Source organism: Egretta garzetta, unplaced genomic scaffold (assembly GCF_000687185.1).
Source record: "Egretta garzetta isolate BGI_Z169 unplaced genomic scaffold, ASM68718v1 scaffold79, whole genome shotgun sequence".
Classification (NCBI taxonomy): domain Eukaryota; kingdom Metazoa; phylum Chordata; class Aves; order Pelecaniformes; family Ardeidae; genus Egretta; species Egretta garzetta.
Window position 1 is genome coordinate 4,081,881 of NW_009260791.1, and position 16,085 is coordinate 4,097,965.

Here is a 16,085-nt window from a genome sequence, read left to right on the forward strand (position 1 = left end):
GCGAGGGCCCGCGCCCCCTCCTTCCCGGCCTGCGGGGGCCAGGGGTGTTCGCCGGCTCGGTGGAAAGCTGCTCGCTGCTTTGGGAGGGCAGAGGGTTACGCCGCGGATGCGTTCCTCTCGTTGTATGTTCCGGCACCCTGTCTTTTGGTGTCCCGCCCTTGCGGGGACCTGTGTTTGAATACCACAGGACGGTTTTGGAGTATGTGTTTTCCCAGTGCTTTCCATCATGAAAACTGAGACGGTATATGGTTACTTTTAATACTTACAGTCCTTTTTAATTGCACTTTTTGTAGACCTGCGCCGCGGATGCGTTCCTCTCGTTGTATGTTCCGGCACCCTGTCTTTTGGTGTCCCGCCCTTGCGGGGACCTGTGTTTGAATACCACAGGACGGTTTTGGAGTATGTGTTTTCCCAGTGCTTTCCATCATGAAAACTGAGACGGTATATGGTTACTTTTAATACTTACAGTCCTTTTTAATTGCACTTTTTGTAGACCTGCATTTATATGTTTCCTACTTCTGGTATGTTTTGTGATTTTTTTTTTTTTTTTTTTTTTTCCTCTTTCTAACTTCATGATGGGCTCTTCTGTTTCGTTTTTCCGAAGCACTCTCAGTCCTTGGAACTTCACAACTGAGCATGTTGCCTCCTTGTTTCCCCAGGCCCTTTGGGGAATGCATGATGACTTGCTGCACATCCAACTTCAGCACCCTCGTTCTGAGGTGCTGTGGAGGCTCTTGAGCTTCTGAAGTCACGTTTTCATTGAACAAAGTGGTGCTTTAGTGCCAGATAAAGACCCTCAAGGAGGATAAAGGGAGAAAATTCTGAAATAAGCAAGAGAAAGAGGTCCCGTTTTTGGAAACAGGAACAAGTTTTCCGTGTTTGTTCCTGTGTTAGGCTTTTTTGCCTATTTGAAGGACTCCTTCCAAATAGTAGTATAGGTGTGAGCTTTTTGTTTATCTTCTATTTAGACATTTAGTTGATAAAACTGATGGAGTGCTTTGCATCTTTCTGTACTTTCACCTGTTTTCAATAATCATATAACTATTGCCATTTATTCTGCTGTCATGTTGCAGGTATTAAGATAACACTATGTTGCTCTGAAGTTAAAATACTTGAATGCAGAGCGATGCTAGAATGATTCTGTACAATGGTTGTAAAACTAATTTCTATAACAGCCTCAAAAATAACGCTGTGTAGTACCATATTTTTGTATTTTCTTTTTCTGTTTAATTGGTCAAGTTGTGTGTACCTTCATTATTGATGTATTTCTCACTTATCTCTTAGGTTTACAAAAGATACTGCCAGGTTCAAGGATGAATTAGATATTATGAAGTTCATTTGCAAAGATTTTTGGACCACTGTATTCAAAAAACAAATAGATAACCTAAGGACTAATCATCAGGTACTAATGCTGTAGAGTAAGATTTAACTTACAACATCAGCAACAGTTTTGATTTACTAGCACATTTTTTGTTTTTCTTGGTCTAGAATTAATTACCTGGTAAGAAACCCAAACTGTTCTTTGTTTTGTTTAAAAAGCAGACTTCTATGGTTCATGTTATCATGAAGCTTCAGAGTGCAATTTAATGTTTGCTTGTGATGTCTTTATTGCCAGCCCCATTTCAAAAGGCTAAATGCTTTGAATTTCATATGTGCTGTTGCAGAGTTACAAACTGACAGGACAGTAACGGTTACAGTTGATTATCACTTAAACAGGAACTTTTTTTAGGTATCTCCCAATAAATTTTAGTAGAAAAGTAGTGTGAGAAAGTGATATTGTTGTCTTAGCATCAATTTAAATAGAATGGCTGCCTTGAAGTTTTATTTATTTTTATTTTGAAGAATATTTACAGTTTTCAGCAGTTGAGACACTCAGTTGCACTCTGCTGAATATACTTGTATAAGAAACAGCTGAAAAACTTCCCAGATTTGCATGTTGGTGACATTGTGTTGTATCTGTGTCCTTTCCTATATCAGCAGTCATAGTTCTTAAAGCAAGATCTAAGATTTAAGGAGACATTTTATTAGAATAAAAAAACCTTTTTCCTTTTGAATGACTTGGTTTTCTTATGGCCATTTTCCTGTTGTATCAAAATAGGAATAAAAGAATTTGTACAAGGGTTGTGCCAAATAAAATAGGTTTTACTTTTCAGTGAGTTGTCTATCAAGTAAGAACTTTTAACAGATAATAATTACCTTAGAAATCTGTTTTTGAATTCAAAGAAAGCTGCAGTATTGAGCTTAGGTCTCAATTGCATATGCAGCTTTAATTTAATTTCAAGGGTTATGAAGTTTCAAAGCAGCACAGTCATTAGCAAAGAAATTAAAGTGACAGATGTAGATTAAGCTGTACTGTGTTCATATTTAATTTATTGAAATGCATATTGTGGCACAAAATTGTCATGTAGAAAACACTAGACTTAATTTGATCATCTGCTGGGTGTTGCTGCCTGCATTTCTATTAAAGAAGATAATTCTCACAGAATTTGAGAATAAGAATAGTGAATTGCATGCCAAATGAAGATTAATATTTGAATGTAAAAATGAGAATGCATTTGATATACTAACGAAGACTTTCTAATATGGTACTATTGTTTCTGAGCATTGGAAAGACTCTTCCAAGAAGAATGTAAATAAACATTTTTTAATGGTTAACTGATCATATTATCATCTAGGGGTTTTGTTGTAAACTCACAACTAAGTATCTTCCTTTGTTTTGGTATTTCATGTAACTAGATAATACAGTTTGAGCTTAAATCACATATGCCTTAATCTAAAATCTCATTTTTCAACCGGAGAACATTTATATTGTATCTACAAATCAAATCCCTTCACATAAAATGTTGATGACATGTTACTGCATATTCAACTAAACCCCCCTGTTTCTTTTTTAACCAGGGTATTTATGTCCTTCAAGACAATAAATTTCGTCTCTTGACACAAATGTCTGCAGGAAAGCAGTATTTAGAACATGCTCCAAAGGTACCCTTCAATTTTATCCTTGGGATTGACCAGTTTGATTTGAATTATCTTGATCTATTAATAATAACATTAAATTTTGTAATTGAATGGATACAAAGTCTTCAAAAGGGCAGCTGAAGTTTAGTCTCAAAAACATACGCTTTTTAGAAATGCGTCTTGTTTTGGAACAGTGGATTTGATTTATGGTTTAAGAAACAGTCATAGTCATCGTGAAACTTGATGTTGTCATGTTTGAGTTACTTGATGGTCTGCCACTATCACACAGGTTCTTTCTCTTTGGAAAGCGTGTGCTTTGAGAAGCTTTTTTGAAATTCCCAAAACATATTTGGAAGATGCTATTTGTTACCTAGAACAGGCTTCTGAGATTATATAAACATTCAGAAAGATCTTCCACCAACTAAAAATAGTTTTGAGTGTAGATGGTGAGTTAGGGTAGTAGTTTAGCTAAGTAAAATTAGTGCCTCTACAGAACCTCTTACAAAGCACTTTGGTTCAGGTGGATGTGAGAAACAGGGCAATCAGCTCCATTTTATGGTTTCTTAATTCTTGATCTCTTTAGTCATCACAGTTGCAGGCTACTGTCCTTGGGAATTTTTTTGGTGTTTGGTGAGATGTTTCTTCTGTTTTGCAACATGTATTGTAAATATCTGCAGGCCCTTGTATTCTAAGATGGGTTCATGCAAGAATGCTATCTTGGACTGTTTCTCCTTCATTGACTCTAATACCAGTTGCTAATTTCAGTCAAGTCTTGGCAATAATTGTTTTAAGGACAGTAAGTTCCTACCAGTTTAATGGAAATAGAAACAAGTGACTCAAGATAGTGCCTCTAACAAGAAAAATCTGTATTGTGAGCTCCACTGCACCAAATATCGGAGCTTTCATTTACTAGAGACGTGATGAAGTCTCTCAAACACGGTCACAAAACCTCTGTAGTTCCATATTGTCCAAGTGTTAGGTCTTGTTCTTGAGTACTTAATTTCAATCCTTAGCAACAAGCTTCACCCTTGACACTTACTTAATGTGCAACTTTATATTTAGTATTTAGCATTTACCTGTGGACTAATCAGAGGAGGCCTATCAAACTTGGGAATAAAGAGTATCGTAACAGCTGAAGTTTCATCAATGCCTGCATGTAAGTAGTTCTTGGAGTATTCAATAACTAGCTCACTTGGTAACTTCCCTTACTGATGTCATCACTGTATAAGCATTTATCAAGGTGGGATTAGTTCGAAGATGCTGGGCCACAGGAGTCAGTTTGAACTTCAGGATATGGCTTGTCAGTATTTTTAGGAAATACTGACAGAGGGTGAACCCCCATGATTCTGAGTGGAAAGCAAAACTAAAAACTTGTATTTGCATTTGGAAGCATCAGGTACATAAGGTTGTATGTCCAGAGGGCTGTTTAAATGAGTGAAGGTAAAAACAACTAGATACATGCTCTTTTTCTACAGAAGTCATTAATAAAGTTAGTTCTATTGTAACCACCCAAGCTGCTTAAGGTGAATCTAAAAATTTCCACAGACTTTGCACAAATCTTAAATTTAGCTGATAGAACTGTTGTGATGTGGGATGTGGATCAACTTAAAGAAAAAAAAAAAAGAAAAAGCTGTTCAGCTGGAGTTAAATTTAAATGCTAAATTTAAATAATGGCTAGATTGTTCACAACTAAACTGTAAGATTGAAATGTTACTATTTCTTTTAACAGAATGATTACAAGAAAATAATTACTTGGAAAAATAACTCTAATGGTGATACTTTGTTCTGACTTTGCTTTTTTTTTTTTATTAGGTAAATTCCAGGTGATGATACAGAAGATGTAGAGCATATCCAAAACTGGGTATCTACCTTAAACATCTTTTGTGTGTGGGTCAGCTTTGTATGTAGCTTGTAAATTACAGCAGTGTGCAGCACAATTCCAAAATATATAATAAATATTCATCAAAATAACTTAACACTATCCTTTTATCTTGGTATGAAATGTATTCTGTACCAAGGTATTGATGTCCACATGGTAAAAACTGTCTACTCAAAAAGTTTTCAGCCAAATATTTCAATTGCCAAAACAGCACGTATGAAAGACCAGAGGCACTGGTTTTGAGAACAGAGTAAAAGCCTGACCAAGACTAAGCTGGAGAAGGAAACTAATGTGTTTTGTGTCACCTAACATGAATGCTCACCTGCTACCTTTCCCTATTTGCTCTGAACTGTGAGGCAGCAGTTGTTTTCGTATTACTCTGAGGAAGTCATTAGCACCTGAATGAACAGTCGGTGTTCAGTGGAGGCTTAGTTCCTTTGTAGGAATGATACAGGGCAGTAGAAAAGAGAACTTATTTCTACATAGTTATTAAACAGTTTCTCCTGCCTTCTTAAAATTAGCAGCTGGGTTTTTTTGTGTCAGAGTAATTTTACAGCTAAGGTCATCTGTACTGGCCAAAGAAGGAGATTTGTTTTAGCTTGTTGTGCATAAACTTCATATTAACATAATTGTCTTTAATTGCTAGCTACAACTCACTTCTGTAATGAGTGTGTGCAGGAAGATGGTTAGGCCTGCGAGAAGCTATAAAGACATCACCAAGACTCTTGAGGACATTGGGGTTTGCTAGATACTACTTGTTACAAGATTTGCATAACAATACGTATCTTGCTGTAGGTAAGCATGAAAACATCTTGTTAAAACTTTCAATGAATTTTGCCATAAGACTTTTCTGTTGGCAGGTTCAGGCCTTGTACTTTCAGATGAATCACAATAGAAACTTATGATGTTTATTCAGAAGTGTGATGTATTGGGTTTGTGCAGCAAGGGTTTGGGAGACACCGGGCTGCAGGGGTGGCTGGCTTCTGTGAGAAGCTGCCAGAAGCTTCCCCTGTGTCTGACAGAGCCAACACCAGCTGGCTCCAAGACAGACCCACTGCTGGCGAAGGCCAAGCCCATCAGCGATGGTGGTAGTGCCTCTGGCGTAGCATAGTTAAGAAGGGGAAAAAAGAAAAACCCTGTTCAACTTGGGAAGACATGAGAGGAGCAGCCCTGCAGACTACCAAGGTCAGTGAAGGAGGGGAGGAGGTGTTTCAGGCGCTGGAGCAGAGATTCCCCTGGTGCAGCCCATGGTGAGGCAGGCTGTCCCCCTGCAGCCCATAGAGGCCCACAGTGGAGCAGATCTCCACCTGCAGCCCGGGGAGGACCCCATACCAGAGCAGGTGGATGTGCCCGAGGGAGGCTGTGACCCTGTGGGAAGGTGGTGCTGGAGCAGGCTCCTGGCAGGACCTGTGGCCCCATAGAGAGAGGAGCCCAGGCTGGAGCAGTCTGTTCCTGAAGGACTGCACCCTATGGAAGGGACCCACGCAGGAGCAGTTTGTGAAGAAATGCGGCCTGTAGGAAGGGCTCACATTGGAGAAGTTTGTGGAGAACTGTGTCCAGGGGGAGGGACCCCCGGCTGGAGCAGGGACAGCGTGAGGAGTCCTGCCCCTGAGGAGGAAGGAGCAGCAGAGACAACATGTGATGAACTGACCGTAACCCCCATTCCCCATCCCCCCTGTGCTGCTCAGAGGGGAAGGAGGTAGAGAAAATAGGGAGTGAAGTTGAGCCTGGGAAGAAGGGAGGGGTGGGAAAAGGTGTTTTAAGGTTTAGATTTTTTTTCTCATTACCCTACTCTGATTTGATTGGTAATAGATTAATTTCCCTGAGTCGAGTCTGTTTTGCCTGTGATGGTAATTGCCGAGTGATCTCTCCCTGTCCTTATCTCAACCCATGAACCTTCCATTATATTTTCTGTCCCCCGTCCAGCTGAGATGGGGAAGTGATAGAGCAGCTTTGGTGGGCACCTGGTGTCCAGGCAGGGTCAAGCCACCACATGTGAGAAATGCCCTGTGATAGCAATTCAGTTTCTCCTTTGAGACCAGTAAATAAGGGGCTGAGTAGAAAAGCCAACATGCTAAAATAGCACCTTTGATTGCTGCAACTACCTTCTGTGTTGGGAGGAGTATATATTGTCCAGTTGCATGGTGGGCAAGAACAGTGGAAGCTGTTCTTCCCTAAGCTCTAGGGAAGGCCTGAAGTTTGTAATGGATCAAGCCTTTTCTAGATAGCTGTTACAAGCTGGCAGGCTATAGACTGTAAATGTGATAACCAGGGGCTTATTACACTTGAGCTTAGGATGTGACCAAATTCTGATCTTTTCAGGTATTACGAGTGCTAGTTCAGATTACTTGTATCTGAGTAACTTGACAGTTCTAGGAAGCACCTAGAGCAGAATTCGCACTAGCAGAATAGAATGCTGTCCCACTGTATATGGAACTAGCAAAGATGAAAGGCACTACGGCAGTATGGTACTCGATGGGGATCAGCTGTGTGACTAAAAACACTGGGTTCTTACACTGGCAATTTATAGGAAGGCTGTGGTGGTTGTTTACCTTTGTAACTCAGATTTGTTTGAAATTGTCAGGCTAGAGAATCAGCTACCTCATATTCTTGCAGTTCATGGGTTCTTCACTTGTCAATTCATCCTGCTTTCAACATGCTGACAGTGTTACTAGAGAGACTAGAAATAGCTTGTGCTGTGTGTCTAATAGGTGGACATTTCAATGTCATCACATTTTAGGCATCTGCAGTGCAGCAGGCATTCAGCATCGACATCTACAGAATCTGTTACTTGCATCTCCAGAATTAAAACTTTAGTAGTTACTGTAATTCATTTTGATTTTTCACTTGACAGTTAAGACTGCCATTCCAGATGCAAAAGTGCCAATCTGAAATTCAAAGACATATTAAAGTTTTATCCATAAGTGGTTGTGGTTAATGACTATTTTTAATAGCAAGGGACTTAAATTCTACAATATAAAAAGAGCAGATGTCAGTTAATGCTGTGTATCCATTCCCTGCTATCAGCAGAACTCATAATTCTTTTAACATGGATTTTTAATTGTTGAAAGTAATTAGAACCAGGGGGAGTCATGTATGCACCAAGCAGATGCTGATACTCTTGGCAAAACACTCCATGTTAAATATATAAATAGGTGAGCTAATATATTTGTCAAGATACCATATAGAAAATAACTATCCTCATTCTGTTTTATAAATGCTTCCATTAAAAGCATCAAATAAAGCTGTGTAACTTTCACTGGTTTCTGCAACTGTTTACTAAAAATAGTGCTATTACTACTCAGGAAGCAGTAATGTTTATGTTTTACTAAAATAATTGTTTCAGTAACTTGCTGGCTATAGGTGAACTGCTTAGCAGTGCTTTGGCTCAGGAACCAAAGCTTGAAAAAAATGCAGTCTTAGTTGTGTAAATTCCTGTAGTAAGGCTGCTGGTAAATAGTATGAAGAAAGAGAAAAGCCACAATGTTTAAGAACACTAAAATGCTTCAGTTTTATTAAAAAAGCCCTCAGTAGGTGTGTGTTAGATAAGGAACAATTATTTGTAATGTAACCTCAGGCTTCACCTAATAGCAGTGTCCACAGGATTACTCTGATGGCAGAAATTTCTAACCAAGAAACGTAGTAGTAATCCTGTGGACACTGCTGATGGCAGAAATTTCTAACCAAGAAACGTAGTTTACGGAGACAGCAGCTTGAGAGATGATGCCAGACACTTCACTGACCATTTTATGACGGTGATGATGTTATTGGAGACATTGACAATCTTATGCCAAAGCTCAGCTTGTTATTCGTAGCTGTCCCAAATGCATTATCATGAGGGTGTTCTGAAGCAGCTGTACAGTACTTCAGGTCTGAACGGTGCAGGGTCTTTGCTCTTAACTCTGATAATGCTGTTTGTACTATGGCAATGCAAAATACATGATATTCTCAGAACAGTCTAGGAAGGCTCATCAGCAAGGTCACGTTGGTCAAAGTACCTAATGAAGAGAAGTGGAATACACTAAGAAACCTTACTTTGCTCTGAGTTGTTAGACCCCTTGCTTTCTGGCTCTTTCAGTGTTTCTATCAACCATAATTACAGCTTTGCAGTTCAGGGGACTCATCTGAGGAAACCAATAAGCTTACTTTACTCTTAGGTTTATCTTAAGTCCTTTTAGCTAAGTATCTTTGCTACACAGGCCCACGGTACTTTAATTGGCTTCCGCTTTAGAAGAATCTAAGTTAGGACAAGAGTAATCACACATTTATTCTGGACATATTTTACTGTTTTAGGTACGTAAGTTGCATTACCTGCTAACTAAGCAGATTATCAAGTTCAGAGCTGATATCTGTTCTTCATTCTTGTTCTCCTGGAAGAGAAGTAAGTATTAGAACAGTTCTTTTACCTGTGTCAAATAGAAAAGCTGTCACATGCCATGATGCATGCTTGTAGTCTGCCCTTTGTTCTTGAAAAATTACTTACCAAGACTTCAAGAACTGAAAAATCATCCTCCTAATAATTTGCTAAGTTCAGCAAGTCCTTTGCACAATGTTATATTAAAATCTTACCTCTAGTACTCTGACTTCTGAGCATCGTCTTGCCAGCTGTCGAATAAGGGAGTGAGCTTCAGGTAGCAAAGGTTTTTCAAGGCATGCCAGCAGTGCGTAAAGCCATCTACCCTGTGGGGATTCAAATAACAGAAGTTTTAATTGTGAGCGTTTCCTTGAAGTTTCATGCAGTTTTTGTTATACAAAGCAGGCCTGGAGCATAGGTCGCAAAACTCTTAAATTGCACTTAAGTGCTAGTGCCAGCATTTAAAAGTTTGAAAGCCAAATTAGACACTATGCAGTAGAATTTTGTGCCTAATATTTTGTGCCTAAATAAGCTGCTTGTGAGCAGTACTCCTGGATTTCCTGATATTTTTTTGAATACTGGACAAGATATAAATTAATACAGCTTACACTATTAAAGTCTGAGGGAAGGATTATTTCAGTGATATGGAAAGATTATTAGTTAGCTATTAATTTTTAACTTCACAAGCTGTGGAAAAACATTCCTGAAGAGTGAATGCATCAAGTCAGATCTTTGTGGAATTAGTGCTCTTACATCAGCTTTAAGATTTGCACCACTGAAACACGTCCTTTGCACTTCACTGACTTCTACTGCATTCCTACAAACGAACTTCTGCCACCAGTCCAACTTCTTAATTTAGTGGCTTTCATTATGGGCATAAACTAAAAGTCAATGTGCACATTCTCTGCAGCATATTGGTTAAAAAGAAAACAGTCCTGCAGAAAAGGACAGAACATGAAAGGTATTTAAGTCACTCAAAAATAGTGACTTCAGTATTATGGAAGTAATTTTTCATTACTCTCTTGCTTTATGGTACTGAATGAGATGAGGTGCATCCACCAAGGTCTTTTGTAGATACGATGCCTTTATGTTGCTAGTCAGTCTACTTGTGGCCAAACTCCATGCTAATGCACCCTGTCAATCAGAATTTCTTACTAGGTTTGATTTGTAACCACCCTAATGCAGCTAAGCTTTCTGGTCTGTGCTGCACATGGAAAGATTAAACGTATCTTTGCCAGCACGCTGCCACGCATCTCCAAACTAAAATGGAGGTGTCAGTAAGTACAGCGTGCAGCACCCTGACACCTTAAACTGGTCAGAACCAAAGCTGCTGCAGCCTGACCTCCTTCTCTCCCCAGCACCACTACTCACCAGACCTTCTGGTTTAAGTTAGTGCGGGGAGCATAAAAAGGGAAGGGGGTTTTGACAGTACTTGACAGATCTGTTATCTGTCACGTTTTGTAATTGGCCTTGCCAAAAAGCTCTATGAATACTCATTTTAGCATCTAATCAAGAAAGTTTTGAACGTAACTGAATATGATACAAGCATCCAGAGAACTCTTTAGAAGCTAAAATAATTTCATAGAAAACTATGAACAATTTATCTCATTTCACGCGTTCATGTGCAAGCAGTTAGAATAAATTAAAAATTACCAGTTCTGGAGTAAATTTTTTCTCTCCAAACCAGCTTATCAGGTATTCTAACACACTGGTTACTGTTGCCTTCAAAAGAGGAACAGAAAGAGACAATACAATACCTGCAATGTTTTGTTTTGCTGTCCTTCTACCCAGCGGATTGTGTTATATAAAAAGCAATGTGATTTCTGAAAAATCTACGCATTATGTATTTCTACTCCACTGTGATCCTATATGGTATTTATTCCAGGCTGAAGTTACATAAAAGGGTATAAAGTAAGTGTTAAAGCACCAGTTCCTGGAAAGAACTTTATATAAAATGAAGTAATTTTCTGTGTTAACAAAACATTCTGGATAAGTAGCTAGATTAGGGAAGAGGCATCACACTGACTGGTTGTTTCCGTGTGAAGGTGTCTGGTGGGAAACACAGTAGTAAAGGAAAGGTAAGTGTGATTCTTCTAGCCTTGCAATGTATGCAAGAGTTCACAATCAAGTTGAAGGACTGCACACAAAACACTAAATGAGATCTTGAAACGCTGTCAAGCACCTAACGGGGCATTCAGCAAAAATTCAAACATGAAATGTTCTATAGAGAAATTACAGGGACAAAATACTCTTAAAACTGGTCATGATAGATGTTGGCTAGTAAAGGTTTTTGAAGCTGAAGATGAGACAACGATTACATGTTTTCCTTGTAAGTGTACAATGACTAGCAGTGGTAGTAACTAAGTGCCTACTCTAGCACAGAAAAATAGGTAAGACTTCTGCAACAGACAGAATATGAGAAGTAAGGATTTATGCAGTGTCATAGAGAGGTAGGCTTACCTGATTCATTCTGCTTACAATACTTAGCAAAGGGGGAAAGCCCACCTGGAAAAAAATTAAGTTGGAAAATGCAGACATTGTCATAAACATTTTTGTTCTAATTTAGAACATACCAACATTTTAATGTGATGCTCAGATATTTGTAGTGATTTGGAAGTGTGTTCTGAGCTTTGAAATCTATTTAAAAAAAATCTTCAAGCAAGTTCAAGATAAGGTCCAGTTAAATCTGGTATCAAAGAACGTTGCTTTTACTGTTACTTGTTTAAAGTTTTGGTTTTTCAAAATGCTGTGGTGAAGGGCATGTTTGTAGGATAGTGCGTATGAGGAGAGGAAGCATGTATCACCATTCAACAACACACTAAAGCAGACTACACAGAAAGCTTTCAGTTCAGCAAGCAGCAAAGTAGTGTGCTTTAGGTGATAACAGGTGAAGGAACTCTTCAACTTTTTGACTGAAGCGATGGACTTGTTCTCTGCTTCACTCATTTTCCACTTAAAAGGGAAGAAAAAAACCCGGGACTTTCTGGGCTCACCAGAGCCCACTTTCTATTTAGCCCAAAGTGGTAATAAACAGTAGGATTGGTTGTGGCAGCTATTCTTGAAAAGAGCAGCTGAAAATTAGAAGTCCTATACTCACCTTTATGTAATCAATTCCTAGATTCTCATTATCAGATAGCGCATCTATTTCTGAGTATAATCTTTCACCCAGGCAGAACTTCTTCCAGCCTTCTTCATCCTCTGATTTTGGCTGAAGTTAAAAAAAAAAAAAGAAAGAGAGAAAACTGAAAAGTTACTACCTTGAACACACTGAAGAAAAGACTTGATAATATTCACAAGTTGTTGCATTAACGGTAAAGCAAGATTAGCCATGGATTTAATGAATGACCCCTCTCCCTCCCCAGCACTGTTACAAATTCTACTCACCATAGTAACATTGCTGTCCAAATGTTGTGACCGCCAGTGATTTCTGTGCTTGTTCAGGCTCTGAGTAATTAAAACAAAGCCAAGACACGGTTCAACTTTGCAGTTATTTTACCCTACCTGTAATTGCTCTTCATTATTCTTGAAATGTATAAAAAGTGTGTTTTATGATGCTCTGTAAGTCAGTAGAGGCTTAACTGGCTAAATACTTCCTGTGCCTCTTAACATAAACGCAACTAAGTTACTCATGCTGGGTTTTTGGAAGTAGCATCAGAGCTGAACGCATTTTAAAGTCTACTACGTAAAGTTAAGTTGAGGTAGTAAGCTGTAATAAGTCTTCCAGACTTTTCTTGGTATAACAAGCTTAAGAAAAAAAAATTATTTAGTCCAAAAGCACACATAAAGCCAATACCCTCTTTCCAACAGTGGTCTGTAGCTGTATCAAATGTCTGCAGAACTGTCAGAAATATGGCAAACGTGCCTTCCTAGTATATTTCTTCTACCTGACAGGGATACCATATAAGACAAATTGGCCTGCTTGATAGTTTCCTGTACAGAGGTGTAAACTTTTTATAACAGAAGACATTTTTCCCCCAATCCAATTATTATTGTAGCAGTAAAAATGACCACTAAAAACGCCCTAAGTAACAGTAGCTGATGGGTAGTGTTTGAACAAGTGACTTCTGATGTTCTTTTTTATTATAAAGTTTTTTTAGGATATTCTCATACTTCACAGCATTAATTCTGGCACAGATGAGAGGACAACTGATTTGTGTATAAAAGAAATATCTGTACAGTGAATATGCCTTTAAATGTTGGTTTCCTTAGTTCTACTAAAACCTTAGATTACAGCTAAAACGCAGTGTGCAACGTGATACCTTGTAGAAATACGTGCTAACTCAGCTAATGTTCACAATGTAGATGCAGTGGTACAGATCCCCACCTTCATTGATTTACTTCCCTGAAAAAACAGGGTTAAATGAGCTCACGAGTCCAGTGCTACAGCAGCTTCCGTGCAGTTGGTTATACTTCAGTTACTTGAGGTATTCCTACAATGCCGTATCAATTGCACTGTATTGTAAACATGCCTTCCGCAGTACTGGGGTCACAAATGATCTCTGCCTACATCTTTATTATGTTTTGCATTTTAACCTGTTTGGACTGTGGAGAGAGAGAGACTGATCAATTCTCCATTTTTGTTCTGTTATGTAAGTGCAGGGTGCAAATGCAGTAGGAATGATTTAAGTCTGTGCCAACGCTACAGCCTTACAAATACATTTTACCAAATCAGTATTTCTCCTCATAATGGGTGCCACCACTGTCAACAGTAGCCTAAATGGACAGCGTGTTCTACATACATGAATCTCGCAGTGGGTTAGAATCCACTCGTTTTTCAGCAAATGTTGAGTTCTGCGGAACATTTCTGCTAGCACTAGGTTTTAATCTACCTGCATAACATTATAGGGATTTTTGTCCTCCCTCAGCTACTCTGTATCATTTAATCTAAATACTGACAGATATTTTTGCTGAAGTTGAAGGTGATTTTTTTTTTTAAAACATGACTCTCTCAAACGTTTTATCAGAGGTTTAAAAGCCACACAGTAGATACTCAATTCTTTTTCAAGAATTTGAAACATTTGCCTACAAACATCTGTCCTACCATAAAGTCATAACATTTCTATACTAGATATAAGGTCATCCCCCATAAAGCACAGATGTGTTCTGTCTAGACAGTGTATGTTCCCGTACCCACACCATTTTGTACCTGACGAACGGCTGAAAAATTGGCCACTTGTTGCTGCTGCCACTTGAGCGTTGGAGAGTATCCTTCAGGAGCAGGCTGACATCCAGAAATCTAAGAAGACACTGGCAATAATTATAATGTAAAGAAAGCTTTATAAGAAGAATCCTTAAGAACAAGAGAATCAGTAAATGTTTGCTATCAGGTAAACAACATCCTTTAAATCTTCATTTAAGAAAGGTAATTTCATGACCACATTCAAGACTGACTTTGCACCTGGTTTAGACAAAATTTCTTCTGTTTGACTCCTTATATGCAAATAAGAAGGAAAACTAAGCATCCAAAATACATTGTCAAAGAATTATTTAAGGTTGTCTTTTTAGCAATTGTTCTGCTTTATACTCCCTGTTTATAAAAAGTAGGGCGCCGTTTCCTCACCTTGGACAGATGCTATGAATCTTGGGTGTTCTACTTCCAAGATAATACGTTGAGGAAGACAGAAGACCACAAAAATATCTTTTAGGAAATTAACTCTGATAGTTAAGTAAATATGACCTCTTTAAAAGTTAGCATGAAAGAGTTGTTTAAAAAAAAAAACCAAATAAGAAACAACCTTTCTACAAATGTTTAAGAATGCCACTACGAAGAAACGAGACAAATGAAGAGAATGGTTGCAGAAGTTACATGGTCATGTCAGTACTAGAAACGTGTCTCGGGCAATCCAGTAGTGAAATTTCAGATTACAGAGTTTTCACTAGAGAAAGGCAAACCTGGTCTCTTGAACTATCTGAAAGCAGATTAAAAAACAAGCTGACAGGGCAATGTGACAACAGAAAAAGCTGCTTGGGCAGTAAGGAAGAATTTCAGTAGAATATTCCACCAAAAAAGAAGTGGTGCAAGAACTTAATTTAACTGTAGTAAAGCTTCACTGCAGTTACGACCCTTACCCTAGGTATATATTTAAACCTAAATACAGGTATGGAGATACCTTTCTTCTAAAGTTATGCAGGTTTTATGATTAAGTATTTGTAAAATTTAATGCAACATTTGATTTCCTCAGACAGTAAACCAATCTGCTGCATATCAAATAGTATGGATAGTATCAATTTAAATCAGTTATAAAGCCTACTGTTAGCCAGCAGCTGAGCAGATGTTTCTTCAAACCCAGGCATTTAATTTAATGCTGTGGATGCTTTCTAAATCCAGCAGTGCTATTTAGTTATGCCAACTACTCCCCCAAATTAGTATTTATTATTAAGACATTAACACCTTCCCCCCCCTTTTTTTTTCTCTCTCAAACCAAAACACGTTAAAGCTCGTGAACTTACCGAAATGTTTACCGTCTGCTTCTTTCTCAATTTTTTGGGGTCTATTTGCGCCACAACCACATCTGGGCATCGAGCTGCTTCGATCCTATAAAATAAAATCAAGGGGCTACGAGCTGCTTCAATCCTATAAAATAAAATCAAGGGGCTACGAGCTGCTTCAGTCCTATAAAATAAAACCAAGGGGCTACATTTTTTTGTATTTTTTTCCTCCTTTTTGTAACAAGCGGTTACATGCCGGGTGCCTCTGAAGCAGAGCACCTGCGGAAGCCGTCAGGTATGTAAAACACCGACTTTACCGGCGATTCTTACAGGTTTTGACTTGAGAGTTAAGAGATCCAAGCGTCCTCGTTTTCCACACGGCTGCTCTGGCCTCCTCGGAGCTCGCTTACATCCTAACGGGGTCGGTTTAACGGTTAAGCACCACACAGCCCCCCCCTCACCCCC

General features: G+C 38.7%; 2 protein-coding genes across 2 annotated transcripts; one reads left to right on the forward strand and one right to left on the reverse strand.

Annotated features, from left to right (window-relative positions):
* The first annotated feature begins 1,134 nt into the window (after window positions 1-1,134).
* Window positions 1,135-5,870, forward strand: TRAPPC6B (trafficking protein particle complex 6B). The gene is made up of 5 exons (XM_035902037.1): window positions 1,135-1,142; window positions 1,285-1,402; window positions 2,899-2,982; window positions 4,021-4,114; window positions 4,771-5,870. The coding sequence occupies exons 1-5, from the start codon at window positions 1,135-1,137 to the stop codon at window positions 4,800-4,802; spliced, it is 336 nt and encodes a 111-aa protein (XP_035757930.1). The 3' UTR covers window positions 4,803-5,870.
* A 2,642-nt stretch (window positions 5,871-8,512) lies between these two features.
* GEMIN2 (gem nuclear organelle associated protein 2) lies at window positions 8,513-15,728 on the reverse strand (the record flags this gene model as incomplete). Its single annotated transcript, XM_035902038.1, has 9 exons — window positions 8,513-8,835; window positions 9,149-9,207; window positions 9,407-9,517; window positions 10,845-10,913; window positions 11,652-11,696; window positions 12,289-12,399; window positions 12,576-12,635; window positions 14,338-14,427; window positions 15,642-15,728. Coding segments are annotated over 9 exons (672 nt in total), but the record flags the coding sequence as incomplete, so codon positions are not given.
* Between the last annotated feature and the right edge of the window lie 357 nt (window positions 15,729-16,085).

Coding starts and splice junctions, on each gene's coding strand:
- TRAPPC6B (XM_035902037.1), top strand. Junction 1,403..2,898: donor ACCTAAGGACTAATCATCAG/GTACTAATGCTG, acceptor TTTTTTAACCAG/GGTATTTATGTCCTTCAAGA. Junction 4,115..4,770: donor AGTTTCATCAATGCCTGCAT/GTAAGTAGTTCT, acceptor TTTTTTTATTAG/GTAAATTCCAGGTGATGATA.